This window comes from Notolabrus celidotus, chromosome 15 (assembly GCF_009762535.1).
Source record: "Notolabrus celidotus isolate fNotCel1 chromosome 15, fNotCel1.pri, whole genome shotgun sequence".
In the NCBI taxonomy this organism is placed as follows: Eukaryota; Metazoa; Chordata; class Actinopteri; order Labriformes; family Labridae; genus Notolabrus; species Notolabrus celidotus.
Window position 1 is genome coordinate 30371416 of NC_048286.1, and position 26332 is coordinate 30397747.

Consider the following 26332-nt stretch of genomic DNA (forward strand, 5'->3'; position numbering starts at 1 on the left):
CTGGAAAAAAAAGGAATCTCCAAGCGCATTCAAGTGGTTAGGAACAGTAGAGAACTTTTACTCAATGGAAAAAGTAACCTATAGAATAAATAAAAATGAAAAGTTACTTGAAAAAAGATGGCTACCTTTCAAAGCAAGGACAGGATATCAATGAATATAAAGTTATGTGCCTGTAAAAAAGAAAAGGTTGAAGCTTATGCCCCTTATATGTATGTATGTATGTATGTGCGTGTGTATGTGTATGTGTATGTACATATATGTATGTATATGCATATGTATGTGTATGTCTATGTATATATGTGTGTATATGTATATATATATGTATATTATTTTATTCTACTGGGTTATTTATATATGAATTTATGTATTTTCAATTTTTGTGTTTTGATTATCTTTAGATAACCCTTATTATTTATTTTTCATTTCTATATAATTTACTTTCCAATTTTGTATGGGTGGAGGGTCACAATGTCAAAAAAAAAAAAAAAAAAAAAAAAAGTGTTTTTTCCAAAAATGTTTGAACCTGTAAGAAATGTATATCATGTATATATAACATTGACACAATAAAGTATAAAAAAAAAAAAAAAATGAAATGTTCAATTCCACTGAGACAGCACTTTAATAAAATGTGCAGTCCAATGCTGTACGATCAAGCCAAAGAGGAAACGCAATATGAATCGACACAGAACAAGTCAACTTCAGGTAAATTCAAGGTGGTGAAACACACATGTGCTGTCTAACATGAGTCTGGTCCTGCTGGAGGTTTCTGCCTGTTAAAGGAAGTTTGTCCTTGCCACTGTAACTTGCTAAATGCTGCAAAGTGCTCTGCTCATGGTGGATTAAGATGAGATCAGACTGAGTCCTGTCTGTAAGATGGGAGTGGATCTTATCCTGTCTTGATGTTGGGTTTTTGTTAATAATAGAATAGAGTACGGTCTAGACCTGCTCTGTTTGTAAAAGTGCCTTGAGAAAACGTTTGTTGTGATGTGGTGCTGTATAAAGATTGACTGATTGATGGATAGATGGATGGATGGATGGATGGCGGGATGGATGGATGGATGGGTGGATGGGTGGATGGATGGATGGATGGGTGGATGGATGAAAGGATGGATGGGTGGGTGGATGGATGGGTGGGTTGATGGATGGATGGATGGATGGATGGATGGATGGATGGATGGATGGATGGATGGATGGATGGGTGGGTTGATGGATGGATGGATGGATGGATGGGTGGATGGATGGATGGATGGATGGATGGATGGATGGATGGATGGATGGATGGGTGGATTGATGGATGGATGAGTGGCTGGGTGGATTGATGGATGGATGAGTGGCTGGGTGGATGGATGGATGGATGGATGGATGGATGGATGGATGGATGGATGGATGGATGGATGGATGGATGGATGGGTGGATGGGTGGATGGATGGGTGGGTTGATGGATGGATGGATGGATGGATGGATGGATGGATGGATGGATGGATGGATGGATGGATGGATGGATGGATGGGTTGGTGGGTGGGTGGGTTGATGGGTGGATTGATGGATGGATGAGTGGCTGGATGGATGGATGGATGGATGGATGGATGGATGGATGGATGGATGGATGGATGGATGGATGGATGGATGGGTGGGTGGGTTGATGGGTGGATTGATGGATGGATGAGTGGCTGGGTGGATGGATGGATGGATGGATGGATGGATGGATGGATGGATGGATGGATGGATTGATTTAAATCTGCATGGTTATGTTCATGATTAAAGGTAATCATGGGCTCTTCATTTTGGATGTTAAGAAATATAGTATATTAAAATATCTAAGCTAAAAGTTGTATTGTGGCAGACTGTGATATCAACAAACATATTATTGTCAATATAATATGGTATAAAACTTGTCACTTACACTCCTAATAAACTATCTTGTCCACACAGCAGTTTTCATTATCTGTATTCTAGATATTTATATCAGAAATACAACAAAATCAGAACTGTTCTATAAACAGCACCATGATCAACATTTCTACATTTAAGGCCTCACAAACTCCCTGATTCAGCTGTTTGGACGGCTCCCAGCTAATCTCCACATTCCATCTTTTGTTGCAATCTGCTCCGTCAACAACATCCTCGTTTCCCACCATTTTGCCGAGAAGACAAGTGACAAGACGAAGCTAATTAATCTCACAATCATCCCGTGATTATTACGTTCTCACTTCAAGAGGCGTTGTGCGCTGCCTCTCCCCAGGAGTGCAATACATCAGCCAGACGGAGCGGGTCGGTCAGAGCAGACCGCCAGCATCAGTGAATCTCACACAAGGAAAGATATTAAACGCAGACAGGACAGCTACTGGCGGTGCGTACGCAGATAAGGTGTTAATTGATTAGGGTGAAATCAGAGCGCGAGGGCCCAGCCAGTTTACCGCCCTGATTAGACGGATGAGAAGCTCATTTATAAGCTTGACAGTCACAAGATAATTACTAAAACACACACTAATATATGCACGGACAGCTGGGAATCGGCTGCGTGGTGACAGACAGGAGCGGGGTTTGTGTGTGTGTGTGTGTATATTTGGGTGTGTGTGGGGGCGGAGGGAATTAATGACTGGGCTTAATTACAATGATTGAAAAACATGTTTGTTAGATACACAACTTAAAAAATGAAATGTATCATTCAGATGGAACAACACATTGAGGATTTGTGGTAAGCTGCTCTTAGAGTATTGTATGTTTAAAGAAAAATTAATCAACTACTTGAATCCAACATACTTCTGGAGCCACATCCTCCCCATGTTGGGTTTGGAAATCTGTCCGGTCACATGCTTCTCTCTTCATGGATGACTGTGCATGCAGCGCCAGATTTACATCAATAGAAGCACAAGGCAAATTTGTCCTGCCTCTTCCATTCGGTTTGTGCCGGCAACCTGTGTGTAATTACTGATTCACTAAGGCAGCAGCGTCTGGGACCGGCTTCTAGACAGATTCAGCAAATGAAGGAGAGCCCAGCAGAATGCAGCGAGGGGGCTGGGATGAGATTGCAGAGCTCAGGAATGGAAAGATGCTACAGTGAAATACCCAATAAGGAAGAAAAACAACAACAACACACCACCACCTGTCTTCTGCTTGGTGCAATGCAGCAGAAACTTCTTAGCTGTTAAATAAAAAATTATAATAAATGATAAAACACTGGAATTTCTACCTCATGGTTGCATGCTCCTTTTTTGCATTTTCAATACAACTTGACTCATGACTTATCCTACCATTTTTTATTAAAGCAGTGAACATTCAATGTCTGTGAGGATGAGAGCAAGAAGAGAATGTCCACTTATCAGCTGTGGTGTTGCTTACTTTGATGTATTACAACACATAATAAGAAATACTGCAGAAGAACTGGATGGATGTGTGATCAGTGCAATGTTGACTATAACCTACAAAGTCAGTGAGCTCATCCTTGACCCCATAAGAACTTTTAAAAGGTCCCACATTTTTCACCGTCCATGCAGATATATGTCAGTCTTCTTCCAACCTGGCAACCCTGCGAATCTGGATGCAAAAGAGCTCACCTGCAGCCCGCATCCTGGGAAAACAAAGCTTCTGCGAGGTGATATGAATTTGCTCCTGTGATGATGTAATGACAGGAGCGATTTGCATAGGCATGTGTCATGGACACTCCTTGGTATTTAGGCCAGTCAGTTCCTTTGCTGGTTGCCAGATGGTCATGTGTGCTCCTGCCTGCTTGTATCTCGGCCTGCTGTATGTTTTTGTCTCCTTGGAACTTGACCTCTGCCTGTTAACCTGTTTTGGGATTTTGCCTGCCAACTCTGTACCTCTGCCTGGTTAGACTGCTTTTGGGTTTTGAACTTTGGAACGGACTGTGCACTTCTTTGCCTGCTGTTTAATTAAATCACTATCTGCCTTAATTCTGCTTTTGGGTCTTTCCTGAACTGTGACAGGCACGCATGCAAAACCACTCCTACTCCCTGACACCAGATCTGTGTCTGGTCCGTCTCTGATCCGCTGCAGTCCAGCTCTGTGTTCTCTTGTCCGTCAACACCCACCGGTTGTGTTTTTGGAACGCAGCATGGAGCAGGACCGCCGGACAGCTGGAGTCATGTGACCGAGGTTTTCCCACAGCAATCACTGAATCAAGGATCCTCCTCCTCCTCTCCTCATCCATGTTGTCTTTCTGGTCCTCTGAAAACCTCTGACCTGTTGACTCCAGGCCTGGCTCCGCTCATCATGACGGTTTGTTGTTGTACTTAAGTTAAAACCGATCTAACGATAACACAGAGTGTTTTATTCTGAAAATTAACCGGATATTTTCATTTTGTTTTGGTGCCTGACTTCCTGTCTTGCTCCATCCACTCTGTGGTGATTGATGCGTCGTGCTCCGGCATCCGGCAAAAATAGAAGTCTTGCGTCCGACCTGCCGGATCAGAGACACAGCCGGAATGCTAATAAGCGGATCCAGTGGAAGTTAACAGATTGACTAGAATATCTGATCAGATCTGGTGCCGTGTCGGATTGGAGACACACTGGATACGGATCTGGTGGAATTTGGCCATCAGCGTTCAGCTTCCTACTGGGCTACTGTTGTTTGGCTTTGTGTTGCAGAGTCAAGACGTCAAAGGTTAGAGCCAGACACAGCAACTGATCTGCTGCTGGTTTCAAAAGACAACTAACACACCTTTATTCTGTCCCTGCACTGGAGGACCAAAGAAAACTGTACCTGCTTTTTTATTTTTAACAACAAAAACACTGTCTCAGCTACAGTCGGTCCCTAATTGGTGTGTTTGTGCCAACCACTACACCTCAGACTGCTTTAACGAGGGTCAACACACAAAAGACAGGGAACTAGACATAACACTTCAATTTAAGCAAACCACTCAGAGACACTTCACATGAAGAAGACGGTATAAGCAGCATGAGACCAACCACAAACATGAATAAGTCTGCCATCAGCAGATCGTCATATCTTACAGAGCAAACTATGATATCAGAAAATTGTAGAGTTAAAAAGACTTCCATACAGCTGCATTTTCAAAATGAAAGGGAAAACACACACAGGGAGTCAATGCAGAAAATAAGACTCATTATATCACTTTTACATCATTACTGCACATCAGATCAGACTAAAATCACCACTTTATTCCCTGAGACTGATTCCTTGCTCTAATTTACTCCTGTGGTGTATTTCTGATGTAATGCTTCAGCTGCAGCCTCGACAGTATGGTGGTAAAAAAAAATGAACAGGATAACGTGACTTGAAGCGATAAGCACTGGTGATTTTACTTCTAACAAGAAAAACAGCTCAAAGGCTCTGGTGTTTGCATACTGTAGTCTCTGCTGAGTGCGATGCTGGGAAAGCACAATCAATAACTTTCATTAATATCCGATACATGTAGAATCGGTTGGTAAAGTATCTCACCAGTCTTTCATCCTCCTCCCCTTACAGCAGATCACAGATCAAGTGAATTGATTGGTTGTTACGCAGCGTTTTCTAAAAAACTTTTTGAGGGTTTTTCCCACATTGTGGAGGGATTTTAGTGAGTCTGCTAAACCTTCATTTATGTAAACGACTTATGTGAATGTAAACATTGTTACATAAAGTTACCGTTTTCCATAGAGGGAAGTTTGACTTAAAGGTGACATATTATGCTCTTTTTCATCAAAATATATTGGACTAAGAGGTCCCCAAAACATGTCTTTAAAGTTTATTGCTCAAATAAACACTTTGAAATCAGATTATGGTCTGACTGTAAACCCCTCTTTTTCAGCCCTGCTCAGAACAGGCTGTTTTCTGTGTCTGTGCCTTTAAATGAGAACGAGCTCTCTGACCACGCCCCCTCAGGAAGTGGATGTGGCCTCGGCTGTCCAGCACGTTGATCTAATGTTTGCATGTTGGCTGAATATACACGGCTGCTCACAGACCCGCGTTACTTCAACCCTCTGAATCTGATCCAGAATCTGATCCTGATGGAGAGGCGCCTGCAGCAGGACCTTTTCTGAAGGATTGGTCACAGATTTAGTGTTTCTTGTTGTTTTATTTGTCAGCATGTCGACGTGTGTCTTGGTACACAGCTACGAACATGTATCTATGTGGCTATGCTAACTAGCGCTAGCACTTTTCCATGACAAATAAAAATCATCCACTAGATCTTCAAATCTGCAGACGTGGGGAGTAAAACCGACCTTTGTGTTTATTAAGACAGCCTACAACTAGCATGCCTCCCTCCTAAGCTCCTTGTTAGCACACACGTGTGCAGGGAATGAAAAACAGAGGAGGGGTTGAGTTGTATTTCATACAGTCTATGGGCTGAACAAGCTCCGAGCTCTGACTTCCTGTTACAGACTGGATGCCGTTGTGACGTATGAAAAACACTGAAAACTGAAACGGCTCGTTTCAGCACACATTTACAGAAAGGTGGAGTAATCAGAACAGGGGCAGAATGGATTCTTTTCATTTTCGGGGGGTTTGTAGACAGGGACACATATTTCAGGTAGAGAACCATTAAAACGTTGATTTTGCATGATATGTCACCTTTAAAGCTACCAGCTGTCTAATCCCTCGATGATGTTCTCTTCGATCTTTTGGGTAGAGATGTCATAAATTCATCATTATATATATATTTTTTTTCCAAATTAGAGTTAAAGACTTATTTCCCTTCCTATCCTTTATTATCCCCATTATCCTTAATGTCTTGTTGTCAAGTACCCGTGCTCCAATCACCACGTCAAATTTTCTTGTGTGCGAGCCTACTTGGCAATAAAGCTTTCTTCATTATTGAGTCTTGTTTCTTGATTTTGTTGGCTTTTGAATTAGAAGAGAAGACAGTGGATAGTGTAGGAAACTGGGAGAGAGTGGAGGAATGACATGCGGGAAAGAGGCCCCCAGGCTGGATTCAAACCTGGGCGGTGCGCTGCATGGGCTACAAACTTAACCATAAATGAGCATCAATCAAATGAGCATCAAATCCGCCTTGGCCGTTCACACTGAGGTCACACTGAAAAAAAAACAGATCTGTATCTGATTCAGGACTACAAATAGAAGTAGTCTAAATCTGATTTGAAAAGAACAGATTTGGGCCAGATTTGAGTGTTCACACTGCTTCTAAAAAATCTGACCTGATCTCTTTACCCAACAAAAATCATATTTGGGCCACTTTTGCCAGCAGTGTGAACATAGCCTAAGTTTGTGCCCAAGTTTTGAATTATTGATTTAGAGAAAACTATTCATGCAACGTCACACTGCACCAAAATCTAATCAGTTAATCCTCCAGTCAAATAAAAAAGTTTGAGCATTTTTTTAAAGATGGGTTCTCTCAATGTTCCTAAGATAGCTCTTTCACATGAAATGGAACAGACAGACGGGCAGACAGAAGGATGGCAATCTCCAAAACATAATGCCTCCTACCAGGGCTGTCTCGAGTGGGAGGCACAGAAACAGAAAATAAAGAAGCAATGGCATGACGGATGATGAAGGAAGAATAGAGGATGAAAAAAGCACAGACTTCCCGCCTTAAATGATCTTTAATGCAACAAAATTAACCTGCCAGACTGATGTTGTTTTGCACTGAGTCTATTTTAACTCTGTATTGATGGTAGCCGTTTATTCTCTTTGTGTGGGTTTGTGTCACCCTTGAAGCATTGTTAACGCCTCACCGTGTGTAACATGTTAGCCTGTTTACATTGATCCTTTCTGTTAAGTGCTTCTTAAACGTTCTCCATGAAGCTCCATCATCATTTACCTCCTCTTGTCTTACCTAGTGTCCACCTCCTCCTTAGAAAGGCCTCACTGAAGTATAGATTCATATATTATAATATGCTCAGGGTGACGGTTTCCTTTGTGGTCACAGTGAACAGCTACAAATGATGTGGAAAGAGAAACACTAAGAGATAAGAAAGTAAGAGGAGGCTTCTCTTTTGTTCAGTTGTTCTCAGAAAAATATCTGTGTACTCTTCAACATGCTCACAAGAAGAGATAGATCACAGAACAATAAATAAGTAATACAATGGAAAAAAAAATATCATGTCTCATGGTGCACAAAGCATCGGCAAGAAATGATTTTCCCCGTTTCTTTTTGGGATCCAAGTGAGACTAATTTCAGGAATAAGAAATGTTTGTGTTGCTTTTGGCGAGGATTTGCAACACACTGCAACATGAAGACGTTTCCCTCTGGATGTTAGTGAATACAAGCTGTTGATTAATTATGAGCAAAGGAAGAGAATTATGATGGAAAATACCTGACTGTTCTTGTGCTTTTCTACACAAGGGGAGAGCATGAAAAATAGTGTTAGCTAAGTTAAACATAATCAAGTGCTGTGGAGACTTCAAAGCTCTGCATGGCTGGAAATTAGTGATGGGAAGTTCGGCTCTTTTCAGAGAGCCGGCTCTTTTGACTCGGCTCCCGAACGGCTCTTAATTTAGGATCTTTTGAAGCCTTATATTTTACCTTAACTTTGCAAAAAATAATGGTTTCTGTGTTGAAACCCTTTTAATCAAACTTTTTTATTGTACAATTCAACAAAAAACTGCAAACATATCCACAGAACAGAACCAGAACCAAACTCAAGCAAACAAAACCAGAAACAAACTCAAGTAAACAGAACCAGAACCAAGTCAAGCAAACAGAACCAGAACCAAACTCAAGCAAACATAACAGAACCATACTCAAGCAAACAGAACCAGAACCAAGTCAAGCAAACAGAACCAGAACCAAACTCAAGCAAACAGAACCAGAACCAAACTCAAGCAAACATAACAGAACCATACTCAAGCAAACAGAACCAGAACCAAGTCAAGCAAACAGAACCAGAACCAAACTCAAGCAAACAGAACCAGAACCAAGTCAAGCAAACAGAACCAGAACCAAACTCAAGCAAACAGAACCAGAACCAAACTCAAGCAAACATAACAGAACCATACTCAAGCAAACAGAACCAGAACCAAGTCAAGCAAACAGAACCAGAACCAAACTCAAGCAAACAGAACCAGAACCAACTCAAGCAAACAGAACCAAAACCAAACTCAAGCAAACAGAACCAGAACCAACTCAAGCAAACAGAACCAAAACCAAACTCAAGCAAACAGAACCAGAACCAAACTCAAGCCAACAGAACCAGAACCAAACTTAAGCAAACAGAATCAGAACCAAACTTAAGCAAACAGAACCAGAACAAATCTCAAGCAAACAGAACCAGAACCAAACTCAAGCCAACAGAACCAGAACCAAACTTAAGCAAACAGAATCAGAACCAAACTCAAGCAAACAGAACCAGAACCAAACTCAAGCAAACAGAACCAGAACCAAACTCAAGCAAACAGAATCAGAACCAAACTTAAGCAAACAGAACCAAAACCAAACTCAAGTAAACAGAACCAGAACCAAACTCAAGCAAACAGAACCAGAACCAACTCAAGCAAACAGAACCAAAACCAAACTCAAGTAAACAGAACCAGAACCAAACTCAAGCAAACAGAACCAGAACCAAACTGGAGCAAACAGAAACAGAACCAAACTCAAGTAAACAGAAACAGAACCAAACTCAAGCAAACAGAACCAGAACCAACTCAAGCAAACAGAACCAGAACCAAACTAAAGCAAACAGAACCAGAACCAACTCAAGCAAACAGAACCAGAACCAAACTCAAGCAAACAGAACCAGAACCAACTCAAGCAAACAGAACCAGAACCAAACTCAAGCAAACAGAACCAGAACCAACTCAAGCAAACAGAACCAGAACCAAACTCATGTTGGTATTGAGAAAAATCAGATGCCTCAGCTTGGATGGGCTGATCCGATTTCTCCTCTCAGAAGGAACAGATGTAACCACGATACACGGCCTGCCCTCCATCACCTGTATCATATATCCTCACATGTGATTGGATGCATGGCCGCCATGCTGACCAATCGAAACAAAGTTCTGCTGTGAGCAGAGCTGGGGCTGAGCACTGTGAGAGCTAAGCAGTGAAAGGAAAAAAACTGGGAGCCGGCTCTCTCTCGATGCGAGCCGGCTCTTCTGATTCACTATAAAGCATCTCAGCTTTTGATCATGACACATCACTACTGGATATCTTCCTTCTGTCATCTCTTGGCAACCAGACGGGAATTGGATGGATACTTTACTCTCAGACTTTCAAATGCAATGTTGTTGCAACTCTGCGGACCACTTTCAGATTTATGGAAAGACACTCTTGATAATAGAAAGTATTATATACACATAACAAATCCTCCTTGCATAATATCTCTGACAGACCTCCATAACAGAGCGACACTGGCCGGTCCAGCAGCGGTTAGTGTCTGCACCCAGCAGATGGGCTGCACTTTAGGGCAGCAGAGATGCAGAAGTGATAGAATCTAATCGCTTGGCCAGGTGTTTTTATTGTTCTTGGCAACAGCTTTTGCTCCATTTACAAGCTCACATAATAAACAAGGTGATCTCCTGAGCATTTGCTTTTGGATGAACAGCATAACTTATCCTATAAAAAGGGCAGGAACTTAATTGCATTGATATTCAAGAGGCCTCCTTGTACTACAGCTGTCCAAGACACTTTTTAGGAGCAACTTAGAGACAAAGGGCCGTTACAAGTATCTGAAACTCATGAAATGCAAAATATACCTTAGTAGTTATTGGACATATTTGGTAGAGGAACACATGGCCAACTGTAAAACATGGTACCATCCATTACATTTGGGTGGTAATAACTTCAGTACGGTGTAAATATTAGGACATCCTCAGGTCTCAGAGTGAGGTGTCAGACCTCAGATGAAAAAGAATGATGAAAAAAAATGATGCTGTTACTGTGGGCATGGTGGCATGTAAACTTTAGTATGAACTCCTTAGAAAGGAAAGGAAAAAAAAAAAGAAAAACTCATATCTGATAATGTGCATAACTTTTCAGCAACTGAATTGTGGAGTTGTGAGAACCTTAAGTGGATCATTTATTTGGTTTGAAGTCAGCTGTATAGATGTTAAGTTCTGTCATGCTCTGAAATCTAACACTACAATAATAGTAATTGTTAAAATGATGTCTGTTCCCATTTAATTTCTAAATGATTTGAAGGAATACAATCTGTTATCCCTTTCAGACGACAGTTACAATGAGATTTACAAAAATGGAGCTTCGGCACCGTGTACCACAGCTTGGATAACTAAGAGCTTCATTATGACAATCAGAAACCCATTACTATGAACACAGGAGATAACACTGTAAACCTGAGTGTAAAGCAGAGGAAGAACTTTGGCGGTGAGAGTCTGAACAAGCCAGAAGAGAGAGTAGAAAAGTCAAGTATCTGACCGGAGCAGCCGACGTGCAGTGTAATAGTGGGCAGCACAGGTGGGTTTCTTTAAGGAATGTGGAATATAGTGTAAAGCCTCGGGTCCAAAGGATGTGTGGCGTTACGTTACGGATGCGCCGCGCACTGCGCAGCCGATACGTTCCCATTCTAGTCAATGCTCTAGGTTCCACAGGGCGCGCTGCAGCGCGTCTCAGCTCCTTCTCGGGAGCGTGCCCCCGCGCCGCTCCGCCAGAGATACGCTTCAAGTCTATTTTCAATGGAGCCCACGCCCAGCACGTGTCAATATGCACAGAAAAGAACGACCTAGACAAGAAGTCAAAATAAAACATCATATACGGACTCCCAACCGTTTAAAGATCGTATAGATGTGAAATACTCATCGATTATGGATGTAAGCTACAAACAGCCATATATATGTGATCCAGGTCGACTACAACAGGACTTTAAGATGATAGATGTGTCAGAAGGTAACAGGACAACAAAATAGAGCCACATTATTAATATTAAACTCACTGTTAAACTGTTAAGTTTCATTTTTTGCAGGTTTAGAACTTGCAAAAACGAAACTTGACAGTTCTGCAGCATACTCAGTGATGGTAGAAGCACAAAAGTAATGGAATACTATCCAAAGGAGCAGAAATTCAACCACAGAAAGGCTCTGTAACCTGTTGTTTGTATGTGGTTCTCTCTATGTTGGACCCAGCTGATCCTGCCTGCTCTGAGCTGCGCTACGCTCCAAACAGGCGTCCTGTGGACTCCACGGGTAAGGGTTGAGAAAATGTAATGCAGATGAAAAAGGCTATCTTCATTTTTTTTTAACCTTGCTCAGTTTCCATGGCAGTTCACCAGCCGGAGTCCCAAAACTGAAGGTCGATCCCACATTGACTTTAGATAAGCACCTAATACAATACCCATTGAGAACAATGTCAACAAATGATTCAAAGGTAGATGATGAAAGAGAAAGTAATCCATAGATGCTGCCTGAGGCAGTCTAGCTCTTCTGTGCTAATGTTTACTGAACCATTTGCATGTATAGTAGTTTGGAAATACATGTGTCCACCTTAATCTATAAGTGAAACACTTTCCCATTAAAAAAACAGCTCACAAACTCCACGCTCCTTGAGGTGCATTAGGGGAGATAAGATGAAGCATTCTGACTGGCATAAATTGCATCTTGCCAGCCCACCTGAAAAGCTCGACTTGAGTGCATCACGGTGCTTGAGAAGAAATTAAATTTTCAGGGGGGGGCTGGTTCCTGACAGCTTATCAATATAAGGAAGGGGATTTAGCAGAAGCAAAACACTAGCAGACGGCGCTAAGATTCTGCAAATAACAAGAACGCTATTGCTTGAGCGCCTAACAGATGGACAAGAAAACAGACCTGGCTGCAACATCTCCTGGTTGCTAAGCACCACCTGGAGGTAATGAGTGTGTTGTCGGCCTAAGAGGCGTATGAGACTAGAGGCGAAGTCAAACTGTCGACTCAGACACATTACAGAGAGCAGGTCTGCTGCTTGTCCTTCATGTGGGTCATCTAGGCCTGCAGAAATGCTTATGAATATTTATACAGATACATGGACTTGAAAAATTGATGGCCACAACTGGATATTCATACAACATTAGAATATAAAACAACAGTGATGAGGCCGTTTGAGTGGGCATTGGATCAAAAATCCCAAAGGCTTGGATCTTTGGTGTTAGAAGTAAAGTACTTTGAAAATGATTTAAATTGAAATGTAGGGGCAAGGTCAGAGCCAGCTTTTAGAGCTAATGTATGGACGCTTCCAGACAGAATCTTAGAAAAAGAACAACTCACCACACATCCAGTGGAGTCCAGCTTTCGGTCAGATATGCAGCGGAAGTTGCGGCTGCAGCCTCCGTTGTCCTTGGTGCAGTCTCTGACAGGCCCGAAGGAATCCAGGAGGACCTCCAACGAGTCGAACGATGAACTGATCATCAACTCCTCTCTGTTGAAGCAGAAATAATGGACAACAGAAGGATCACTGACTTGTGTGGACATAGTGTATGTATGTTTATGTTTCTTCGACTTAGAGAGGATGTGATCAACTTTCATGATAACCTTAAAAATCATGGAGGACCATCCTCATCAAAAGAGGTTTCATCTGACATTATGACTGTCTCTCTCTAACTGTCACATGAAATATCAACTCATCAGTGAACATGATCAGTAAATCTAATGGACAAGTTCAAAGCAGATATAATTCAATGAGCTCAGATTTGATGAACTTCAATTTACAAATTCTCATTATTGATCATGAAAAAGCTGTTTTGATAATCCTGACCTTTGAGAGAACAAAGGGACGTTAGCTTGTATATTAGCCATGATGAACAATCACTTTCACAAACCTTCTCTTGTTGTGGTTTAATGTGCTCCAACACAAAAATAGAGAACACTGTATGAATAAGTTCAAGGTTCATTTTATTTTATAGTGTGTATACATCTGTAATAGTTGCCATATTTTATTCTATTCTATTCTATTTTATTTTATGTTATCCTATTTTATTATATTCTATTTTATTCTTTTCTATTTTATTCTATTTTATTTTATTTTATTTTATTTTATTATATTTTATTCTATTCTATTCTATTTTATTATATTCTATTTTATTTTATTCTATTATATTTTATTTTACTTTATTTTATCCTCTTTTATTTTATTACATTCTATTCTATTTTATTTTATTCTATTTTACCTTTATCATTGCTATTATTATTGTTTTTTTATTTTTTAACTATGTTAGTACATTGTTGTATTCCCCTGTCCCGTGTCGTAAGCTGCTGTAACAAAATAGTTTCCTCCAATGGGGGACCAATAAAGTATATCTTATCTTATCTTATAAGGCACGGTCACAGTACATGTGCAAATATGTTTTCTGTTCCATGTTTCAATAACCATCACATTATCCCATTAGCTACTGTGTTTAGCTCGCAATATCTCATCCTGAAAGCCACGTCCATGTAACCTAGCTTATTCCAGCACAGCTACAGCTTGCTGGCCAACACTGGTACAGTTTATCATTATTATCGTCTTACATGCATATACGCCTACATAATTAGTGATTAGATTATTACTATTATAGTATTCCATTATTTTATTTTCCTCCCATGAAAGTCAATGAGGCACCTCTTTCATATCATAACTGAGGCCTGAGGCTGTTATCTCCATCCATAGCAAGTCTAAAAACAACATATGAAATCTTTAGCATTTGATGTGGAAATGTTACAAGAGGCACACTTGCTTTTCACCAGCGTTCACTCTTGCTGGATTGCAGAGTTGTCCGGCAGCACTTCTGTTTCCCTGAGTAGTGACCATTGGGTCTATTTAAAAATGCACATATGCTATGTTGCTTTATTTCAATGGCATTCAAACAAGAAACTGTTAAAACGATTTATATAAATTGTGTAATAGTATTTGTAGCAGATCCAAACTTGGAAATTGTATCTTGAAAATACGAGTGTGATAACTTTCTCTTCCGTACAGAAATCAGCCATTGTTGTTGACAAAGCTGATTTCAGAAGTCCTGCCCCTTCTTGATTTTGATTTGTCGGTGATCAAGAAGTGACATTGATGAGTGCAGCAGTTTTCCAAAAGTTTAACTGTTTTCAACTGAGAGCGCTGAGACAAAACAAACTGAAACAAGCTGAATCATGATGGGCTGGAATAAAAAATAGCTGCTGCCTGCCCAAAACACGGCGTTAGTGGTTAGAGGCGAAGCAGCTGAGGGTGTCAGTATTTGTCCACCTTAACACTGCTTTGATAAAATTCAGATGAGGCAGTGATTAATGACGTGGATTGTGTCGGCTTAAAAGCAGTATTTTTTTTGATGTTTTAAGAAACACTCCTAGATGAAACTCAATACTCAGTCAGTTAAGCCTTTTTTTGGTCAGCAATACTCTTTGTTGTTGTTGTTTTATTTATTTTGATAATGAAAATTGGTTTTGATATCACATTTTCTTCATCTCACATTTCAGTGTCTCTGGGGAGAATGGAGGATCTGTCAAAGTCGTGCTCCTTTCTGCTCTGCAAGATACTTTTTGACATCCGCTCTGAATTCACCCAACAAGAGAAATCTCTTTTCATGACTAACAAACACAGAGGAGTTAAATTCATCCTGTGAAAACATCATGAGAGAAGCAATGACTCTTCACAGCACGACTGCTATGCAAAGTATTTAACTTGGGATACAAAAAAACACACAGCAAAGCTCCAGCTCTAACCTTGCTCTGAGCACTCACTTTGTGTTTTATGTCTTTTTTTTTCTTTGTTGTACTCTGTAAACCTTTTGCAAGGTCAAGTAAACACCCCACCTAACAGAATGATTTTACTTCACATGTGTGAAGATGAAGACAGAAGAGAGGGACTATGTTTTTGCACAGAATCTAAATGACAGAGCTGTTTCTCCTGAGGAGCTCTGATAATGATAAGCAGGGGCTTGTTTAATGGCGTTACCGTGACCTCGCCTTGGTAAGAAAATGATGACCTCTCAGGAGCCTACAAAATGTTCTCCTTATCCCCCCACTCTTTCCCCTCCCTACAAGAGGAGACACTGGCTTTTCTTCCTTTCCACAGTTAACTTGATGTTATCTTACAAACCAATTTTTCCATTATAATTGTCCGTAGCTTTGTTGTCATTTATTCAGGGAAGAGCTATTAAATAGAGCCCAGGCAAGATGATGAAACTCATAGCAAGCATGCGAGCTGAATTATTTGGGAACTGCAATTACAGTTAAGACACATCCAAAGATTGTGTGCAACACAATTTTTTCTTTAAATATCTCAACGAGAAACTGTTTAGAGTCATGCTCTTTGAAGCTACATTCATCACAACACTTAAGTATGAAGGTGCTGCAAATACTGGTGCACACAAAGCTCCAAATACCTCACCATGAACACATAAACAAACCATGGGGGTAGAGTTAAAGCTGGGGTTGGTAATCAGATTTAGATACACTTGTTGTCATACTGGTTAAAATGATCTTTATGTCCTGATGGCAATCATTACATGATGTGTTCCTAAAAAAAGAGTGAAAAAAAACTGCTATCCACAGCCGGAGTAAACCTGTGAAAACACCAACCAATCACTGTTTTTTGGCTCCCCAAATCCCGTCCAGCCGTTCTACCCTCCTCCTGCGCGTACATTTCCCCGGCGTGCACTCCTCCGAGTCCCCGTCTCCTGCCTCTACTTCCCCTGACTCTATTTACTGCCCCTCTCGCTCGTCCTCGGGCCTGTCCCCTCTGACCTGATGAAGTGCTTTGCTTAGGACTGTAGTCCGGAACACAGTCTAAAAAGCTCTCACCAACAAGCAGAATAATTAATGACGTTCAGTAAGTCCTACAGAAAGTATATATTTATTGTAGCGTCCGTCCGGAGGCTGTAGTGATGACGAGCCGATTCGTGAACACATTGAGTTTTAATAACCGGTCACTGTCGGTCGTGATCACGCCAACCAACAAAACAACAATCAATGTTTGAATGAATGAAAAACTTCTCCTCTCCTCTCTCCCACTCTCACACTCTACACCTCTCCTGATGCCTTCACTGACTGTCAACACTGTAGGAATTAAGAGCATCTACACTGAACACGTTTAACAAACAGTAGAGCTGTTACAGTATTATATATGTGTTATAACTTTTCTCCTGATATCGTGTCACGGGTACAACTGGATAATGCTAGCATGATAGTTGTGAGTACTAACAGCAGCCATGTTTGTTTGTGTTTTTAACTTTCACTATGATAATGTTTTGGTGAGGACCGGTTTTGAATCAGTCACCATCATATGGTCGAGAATCAGCGACGCTCGTGCATGTGAGCGTCGTTTTGGGGGAGCTCCGAGGGAGGAGGGGAGGGGTTAGACGGAGTCATGAGGAAAAGCTACATTCAAATTCATGCTGGTTTACCGAGACTACCAACCCTAGCTTTAAGAGACAACATGCAATTCATTTGTATCCTCTGGTTTGAAGATTACAGTCAAATGTGGTAAGAGTATAAACAGTACATTCTCCTGAGATCATAGATATCTTTATCACAAATGTGAAGACTGACTTCCAAGAGCTCTATTCTTTATTAAAAAGAGAGCACTGAAAAAAAAAGATACATATTTGTTCCACACTAAAGAATTGGTTCAAAGTAAAAGTTTTTTCTCTAACTATTTATAGACATTGGTTACACGTCTATGTTTTGACCAGATTTTACTTGGAAATCTGCTTTTGTCACAAGATGTGTTACGGTCGTCCAGGCAACAATGTTGCACAGGCTTAATAAAGGAGACGGTAACATACAGAGAGAACAGAAGGGACACCACACAAAGATGGCAATCAAAACCAAAGCTTTATTTGTCAGTGAAATCCCCTCCCAAATTAAAGAACCTTAAAGAAATCAGGGAAATAATAAGGGACTGGAGACCCCGGCCAAAAGGAACAAAAGATGGAGAGGTGCTGGGCCAGCCGAGCAATGAACCGTCGCTCCCAGCACCTAACCCTAAACTAACCTGGAAATTACAAGACACTAAACCCTAAGGAAAAAGGGTGCACAGTCGGCAGAGAGAGAGAGAGGCTTGGCCAGAGAGACATGAGACAGAACCCTTGAGGAGCCGTACATAACAAGATGTATTACACATTCATGGAAATTTTTGAAGTTGCTTCCTGTGCAACTCAAATGGTTGTGTTGCTGTGTATCAAAGTCACCCACAAAAAACTAGACCCAATCCTGCAATCTCAGACACACAAGTCCATCGCTCACCACTGCCAGCTCACAAGCTTTTCCATCATCATCACCACTCCATCAGGTATCAATCAACTACGTCGGCATCCTGGGGTCTTTCTGCCTTTGCAGTCTGAGCTTCACAACTTAAGTGCCTGCATGAGGACAGTCTTCTTTTTCCTTATTCTCTGTGGAGAGACTTTAAAACCGTTCCCTTTATGGTGTCTGTGAACCTTCTTGTTAACATCACATGGTCTATAAGACACCATATGTAGGATTTTGTAGTAAAAATGACATAATGGGCTTTCAACTATGTCTCATCTATGTCTCCCAGAGATGAAAGTAGGCAGTAAGATCAAAAGGAGATATGGTCAGTTGTCTCACTTGTCTTATTTGTTGCTCCTGAGAAACAAACATGGTTCAGTCTCAGAGTGAGCCCCATGTGAGTCATGTCTGAGTTCTCTAACATTTCTTACAGTCGTTTGACTTTGAGGATTCAACTGAAAGAAGAATGGGTCAGGAGTCCGAATATGGTGTTTTATTTTGAAATTGAGTGGATGTCACATGCTATTATCGTGCCTGACTTCCTCTCCAGGTTGATCCTCTCTGTTCAGATTGACATCTGCTGGGTGTGGTCTCCGTGGTGCGTATCTTTAGCATGGAGGCACGCTCCCGAGCAGGAGCTAAGAGGTGCTAAGTCTGCACTCTTTAAATTGTCTCAAAGATACTCATTGCTAGATCTCAGCTAGGAGAACAATGAGACGAGTGCAGGCTCTGACATTTGTCTGATTAGCCTTAACTTCAAATATGACATTTCAGTAAGACAGTGCTGAACCACATTATGCTTGTATTACAACAGCATGGCACCCTTGTAGGACAGTCTGGTTGCTATAGAGACCTGCCTGCAGTCCCAACTTGTCACCAGTTAAAAACATTTGGTGCACCTTGAAACAAAATCTATGACAGATGAGACCCTGAAATGTTGAGTAGTGGAAATCCAGGCAAGAATGGGAGAACATTGAGACTTTTAAACGTAAACTAAAAACGTATTTGTTCAGTCTGGCTTTTATGTAGGGTTTAAAAATAGTATTATTTACTTTTTCCTATTGTATTGATTTATCTATTTTTTTATTATCATTTTATTAATTTTAACTTTTTATCTTTTATCTTTTATTTACTTATTCATTCAATTATTAATTTTATCTACTCAGTTTTATTGATAATTTTAGCCTTAATTTTATTTTCAGCTCTTATCCTTACCCTTTAAAATTATCTATTTATATTCTTAATATTAATTTGAGGCTTTAAATTATTTTAAGTGTACATTTTATTTTATATAGTCTATTTTATTGCTGTTGGTGTGCATTAGTCTCTATTTTATTTTAGTCTCTATTTTAAAATCCATTTTTGGTTCTTAATATGTCTTGCCATTATTTTATTTCTGCTTCTTTCTTCTTTTCAATCACTGTAAAGCACTTTGGGTTGCATTTGATTTGTATGGAAGGTGCTATATAAATAAAGCTTGCATGATTGATTGATTGATTGATTAATTGATTGATTGATTGATTGAACATTTCTCTTTCAGAACTCCAAAAACTGCCCCCCTCGATTTCCAAACATTTGCAGAGTGCTGTTAAAAGAAGAGTTGATGCAACACAATGGCAAACATAACCCTGACCTAACTGTTGCTGGCATCATATTTAAACAGGAGTATGTGTTTTATGAAGCAATACATTTTCATTGCCAACATTTGACACGGTGTCTTTGCACTGTCTGCAGTTAAATAGAGGGCTTAAATGATCTCCCTCATGTTTTTATGAACATTTCATACAGCGTCCCAACTTTTGAATCAAGGTTACATTTCCAGCAAAAGAAAAAGTTATTTCATATAATTATAAATACACATACTGGAGTTAAAATAACCCGTATAATCTTGACAACCATAATGTAGGGTTAGCTTTGGATGAATGATCTGTAAGCACTACCTGTAATATGTTGAGCAATTTATTCCAGACAGCTGTCTGCAGCTGAAATGGGTAATAAATGTGAGCCTCAATTATGTGCACCATTAACATAGAGAGCTACACAATGAGAGGGTTAGAAGCAAATGTACGTCCAAACAAGCACTTTAAAGAACCATCCATTCAACCCATGTGATGATGAAAAATATCACAAAGGTTTAAATGCCAAGTTTTACTCTGCAATTTACTCGCTTTGGTTAGTTATTTGGTCGAGAGGGAGGAGTGACCCAAAACATGGAAAGAGAGAAATGTTTGAAATGTGGAGATATTCAACAAAAACTATTTATGTCTTTAATTTAAAACATTATAGGTTATGTAAAACAGTTCTCCTAAACAGCTCTAAACACTGCACCACATTGCTGCCTTATAATGAACTGTTTGATAACTCCAACCTTCATTTTGTGACTGCAGCCTAAAGGCATTTCTAAAAACAGACTGAGAAAACAAGGCAGATTTCTCCTCCAGTCATAACTGCCATGAAGCCGGCTAATCAAAATGAGGAAGATCAGAGCTAATCACGACATATCAATCTACCAGGGAGCAAAACAGGCTCATCAGACATGGAGGGAAGCAGCAGTGAAGGATAATAGTCCTGCAGCTTAAAAAAAGGCTTTAGCCGTGTTGTCTTCTGGCACCTGGGGTAAGCTGAATGTGGTGTTCATCAGATTGTAGATGGAAGAGTTATGAGTTACTTAAGCAGAATCTTAAAGAAATCTGCCAAATGAAAATAAAGTGTTGAAAATTAAAGTGTGTAGACGTGATGTTAGGGTGAGAAGACTGCATGTCCAACTGAATGTTTCAGTAGAAGGATTAAAATTCTGCATAATGTAACAAACACTAATAGTAATATAAGACTCTAAACTGGGCTCAGATTTCCCATAGATGACCACATATCTGTAAGAGCAGTATCTGTCACACATTAGTTCATATCTAAGGATGAAAAAACAACTTTTTCTGTACTTTTTTTGTCTTCAGGTTTTAGGACCATACCAACCTTGACATCTTTTTTTTCTTATAAAGACACAGATGAAACAAGGGCTGTCACACAATACTAGTACTGACTATAGTTGTCTTTTAAAATAATGATGAATTGACATATATCTAATTGATTCCTAGTAGGGGGCAGTAGTGGTTCTTTGGGGAAGACAAAGGAGCAGCAGAAGAAGAAGACTCAGTAACCAGCTATCTAGATCGCCTTTACAGTATTTCTCAATTGCTAAAACACTAAACCCTATTGCCTGAACCAAATTCCTTAGCGGCCTGAACCCATGTATTGAATCAGTCACTCTTTTGGTACAACCATATGCACTTTTCACCTTGTTAGACACAACTTGCAAACACATTCTCACTCACTTAAACACATGTTGCACTGTGATGCACTTGTGTTGCATAATGGTAAGCACAGGTAGCAAAAGTTAAACACATTTCTGAAGCACAGGTGTCACAGCTTAAACACAACCACTCAAAATTGATCACACTTGTGGCTAATGATGTGAGGAAACCATTATAAGCCTGGATCCCCCCCGTTGCCTGGTCATGTAGAATTTGGCCTGTGATGTGGGTGAAGTCCTGTGGCCTGACCAAGCACGTAGACCTGATGCTGTGGCTGAATGATTGTAGATGCTGTAAGCACTTCAGTTTGATTTTGTGGATTACACTGTAATGTGCTTCTCATTTATATATATAAATTTTTTTATATTTCTTGCAAAATTAATTTAGCCTACTGTGAACAATAAACATTATTTCTAGAGCTTCATGTCCTGAGCATTGTTTTTAAATTTGATTGACTTGGGGTATGATCTGACAACATTGTTTGGTTTTGCAGGAAGAGTCAGAGGTTTGGTGAATGTCGTTTGAAAATTGGGTTTTGTGCTTCTGGTGTTGAAAAAAAACATGGTGGATGTCAATAAATGTGTTTTAGCAATTGAGAAATACTGTAACTGAATTAATGTTACAACAGCAGCATCATATATATCAGAGGCGATGATAGATGAAAGCGAGGTACTGCATCTGCACTCGCCAGTTTGGGAGCTTTCTTGAGTTCCCTGAGAATAATGGGTTGTTTGTGGACAACATGTAACACAGAATCACACCATGAGAACGATTGGACAAAGTTTCTATCAAAGGTTTTTATTAGTAAAGATTGTGACATAATGTGTCGCTCCACCCTTGTCTTGCCTTTCCTGTTTGTTATTCTGAGTTTTCCATATATATTGTGATATTGACAATTATGAGGTGACAATCTGATATTTTGACTGCCTTAGATGAAACTAAGTCAGAACAATGCCCAGAAACACCAAAGTATTGCCAAAATACACATCACTTTTTTTTGTATCATTTCTGACTAACTTTTAAACCTGTAAGAAACTATTACAGCTTGGACTCCAGTGGCCCACTTTTGTGGACCTCGAGTGACCCCTCAAGTCATCCCAAGACAGATCACAGAGATCGCAAGATAACAAGTTGAGTGAAAGAGAAAACTTGTAGGTTGACGGATTTTTCTGTTGCATGAAACTTGGTCAATTTCCAGCTTTCTTGACAAAGTTTCACCTCTGTTGCCTCTAAAACTTCAAAAAGTCAAGAAATCTGAGAATGAAAAACCAACTCTGGGTGAACAACACGCTTTTAGCCTCCATACTAAGAACATGACTTGTCCCGGGGTCACTTGAACTACAAGTTTAGTTTCCAGGAGGTTTTGGGAATCAATGTTGCACAGTGTGATGAGGTTTATTCTCTGCAGTGTAACTCTGGGATACATTTGTTGCAATATTTCAAGAATTTAAAGAAATAAAGATTGTTTTCAGTTTGTCCTTTTATTGACTGTACTCTGATATGTGTGCTAAAAGACCTGAAGCCTCTCTGGAGCGTGTGCTGCAATGCAATCTAAACCAATGGTCTCTGAGGTGATAGTAATTGCTTCCAACTATTAACTCTATCTGTCAACAGGATGACTTCTTGAGACCTTTTTCACAGCAAACATACAACTTGTCAAGACAGGAAGGCACCAGGCTAAATAATAACAATAGTTCCATTCGATTTAGCTGGGGCACCGAGTTCCTGCTGCGATGACATGAAAAGTATGCCATTTATATTTCTATCACTGACCGCTCTGTTTGGCAAGACAAAAGAAAACAATGTAACTGTTCTAAGCTTTCCTAAATTAACTTTCTTACTAACTAATCACCAGAGGAAACAAGAGAATTGAATGATTTGTCTCAACTTCTTTGTTTGATATATACATATAAGCACACGTGGTACCCTCACATCAAGTTATTCTAAAAATAAAAACCTATTAGTTTTCAATCAATATGAATAAATACAAAATGTCCAAAGCAGCTTGAATTGACTGGACTGGACTGGACTGGACTGGACTGGACTGGATTGGATTGGGCTGGATTGGATTGGACTGGATTTGACTGATCTGGATTGGATTGGACTGGACTGGGATGGAATGGACTGGATTATGTGGACTGAACTGGATTGGATTGGACAGGACTGGACTGGGATTGATTGGATTGGGCTTAACTGGACTGGACTAGACTGAACTCAGTTGGATTGGATTGGATCAGACTTGACTGGAATTGCTTGGACAGAACTGGATGGATTTGATTGGATTGGATTGGAGTGGACTGGATTGGAGTGGATTGGATTGGACCAGATTGGACTGAAGTGGATTTGATTTGATTTGATTTGATTTGATTTGATTTGATTAGACTGGACTGGATTGGAGTGAACTGGACTGTAATAGACTGGACTAATATGGAATGGGTTGGATTGGATTTGACTGGACTGGATTGGATTGGACCGGACTGGACTGGATTGAAATGGATTGAATTGGATTTGATTTGATTGGATTAGACTGGACTCTAGTTGACTGGACTGGACTGGACTAATATGGAATGGGTTGGATTGGATTTCATTGGACTGGATTAGGCTGTAATTGACTGGACTGGACTGGACTGGACTGGACTGGACTGGACTAGCTTGGACTGAGCTCAATGGGATTGGATTTGATTTGATATGACAGGACAGGACAGGGCAGGACTGGATTGGAGTGAACTGGATTGGATTGAACTGAACTGGATCAGATTGGACTTGACTAATATGGAATGGGTTGGATTGGATTTAATTGGACTGGATTGGAGTGGACCGAACTGGACTGGACTGAAATGGATTGAATTGGATTTGATTTGATTGGATTAGACTGGACTGGATTGGAGTGAACTGGACTCTAGTTGACTGGACTGGACTGGACTAATATGGAATGGTCTGGATTGGATTTCATTGGACTGGATTAGGCTGTAATTGACTGGACTGGACTGGACTAGCTTGGACTGAGCTCAATGGGATTGGATTTGATTTGATATGACAGGACAGGACTGGACTGGACTGGATTGAACTGAACTGGATCAGATTGGACTTGACTGAACAGATCACAATGTTTTTGCAAACATTCATATAAACTTCATGTTTTTCCAACACTCAAACAGCTTTTCTGCCTGGACTCAACAACAGTTACAACTCTAACTCTATAGCCCTTCATTTATTCAAAACCTCAGTGAAATCAGTGAATACATTAGTTAGCAGGACATAATTGGGAAAACAGTTAAATATGCATCACCCATAACAAAAGCTATAAATCACAGCTACTGCAGCACATCAGCAAACGCACAGCAGCTTCAGTCTCAGAGAGCATACTGGATTTAATCCTTCACACAACTCATAGCTTACATACAGATGAAAAATAAATGAGGATATATATCATCCTTTTACATTTTGAAACACTCTGATTTGTAAGACTTTGTGGTAATTCCTGTATGTTCATTTCATAAGGGACAAAGCTATTAATTAGCCCATCATGGACATGCTGCAGTGTTGTTTAAGTAGATATGTGTGCTTATTGATCGCTCAGTAATGTCTTAATCTGAGTGTTTAAATGGATGAGGATTTATAAATGGACAGACAAATATACTAATCTGAGAGATCAAGCTTTTTTCCAACTGTGGTTTTCATCCCGGCTCAAGTCCTTCTCATCTTTTAATGATTTTGAAAAGGTCACACATGCTTTTATCACCACACGTTTTGATTATTGTAATGCACTTTGTGTCGGTGTCAGCCAAGCCTCTCAGTCTCGCCTGCAGCTTGTTCTCAAAGCTGGGGCTCGTATTTTAACTGGTAAGGCACATATGACCTACACTGGCTTCCCTCTCCTGGCTGCCTGTGCGCTTTAGGATTAATCTATTAATTATTGGCATATAAATCATTAAATGAGCTTCTATCTATCTCTCAGACCTTTTAAAACCACATCTTTAATCAAGGACACTCGGATCTACGGACCAGTTGATTATGGCTGTCTCAAGGTCTAGGTTGATGCTGATGGGGGAACAAGCCTTTTCACTTGCAGCTCCAAAGCTCCCCCTCACTGCCTGTTTTTAAATCAAGCCTCAAAATGCATGTCTATACCTTCGCTTTTCACTCAGCATTAGAGCTCACTTTTCTCTAATCCTTTTCCTTTCCTGTTGGTCTTTAAACCTTGGATTATGTTGTTGCATTGTCTTAAAAATGCTTTTTTGTTTTATTGTGTTGTTTTCAAGTTGTTTGAATGTTTTTTTCTGTTCTGATTGGAGAGCACTTTGGTCATCTTTTATATAGATATAGATTAGATAGTTTAATTAGATACAATAGATTGTATTGGATGTGATTCTATTGGACTGGATTGCATTGCATTGCTTTGCATTGCATTGCTTTGCTTTGGACTGGACTGGACTGGACTGGACTAGATTTGATTTGGTTTGATTTGATTTGATTTGATTTGATTTGATTTGGTTTGATTTGATTTGATTTGATTTGATTTGATTTGATTTGATTTGATTTGATTTGATTTGATTTGATTTGATTTGATTGGACTGGACTAGGCTGAACTGAACTGGCCTGGAATTGAACAGACTGGATTGGTTTGGGCAGGATTGGATTGGATTGGACTGGATTTGATTTGGACTAGATTGGTTTGGACTGGACTGGACTGGATTGGATTGGATTGGATTGGATTGGATGGATTGCACTGGACTGGACTGGACTGGACTGGACTGGATTTGATTTGATTTGATTTGATTTGATTTGATTTGATTTGATTTGATTTGATTTGGATTTGATTGGACTGGACTAGGCTGAACTGAACTGGCCTGGAATTGAACAGACTGGATTGGTTTGGGCAGGATTGGATTGGATTGGACTTGATTTGGACTAGATTGGTTTGGACTGGACTGGACTGGATTGGATTGGATTGGATTGG

General features: G+C 40.1%; 1 protein-coding gene across 1 annotated transcript in view; it reads right to left on the bottom strand.

Annotated features, from left to right (window-relative positions):
* The window catches only part of astn1 (astrotactin 1), a 616195-nt gene that overhangs the window by 364431 nt on the left and 225432 nt on the right, over nucleotides 1-26332 (bottom strand). Inside the window, exon 11 of the mRNA XM_034703125.1 lies at nucleotides 13112-13262. Within this exon, the coding sequence (XP_034559016.1) occupies nucleotides 13112-13262 (151 nt within the window). The remainder of the gene's footprint in view (nucleotides 1-13111; nucleotides 13263-26332) is intronic.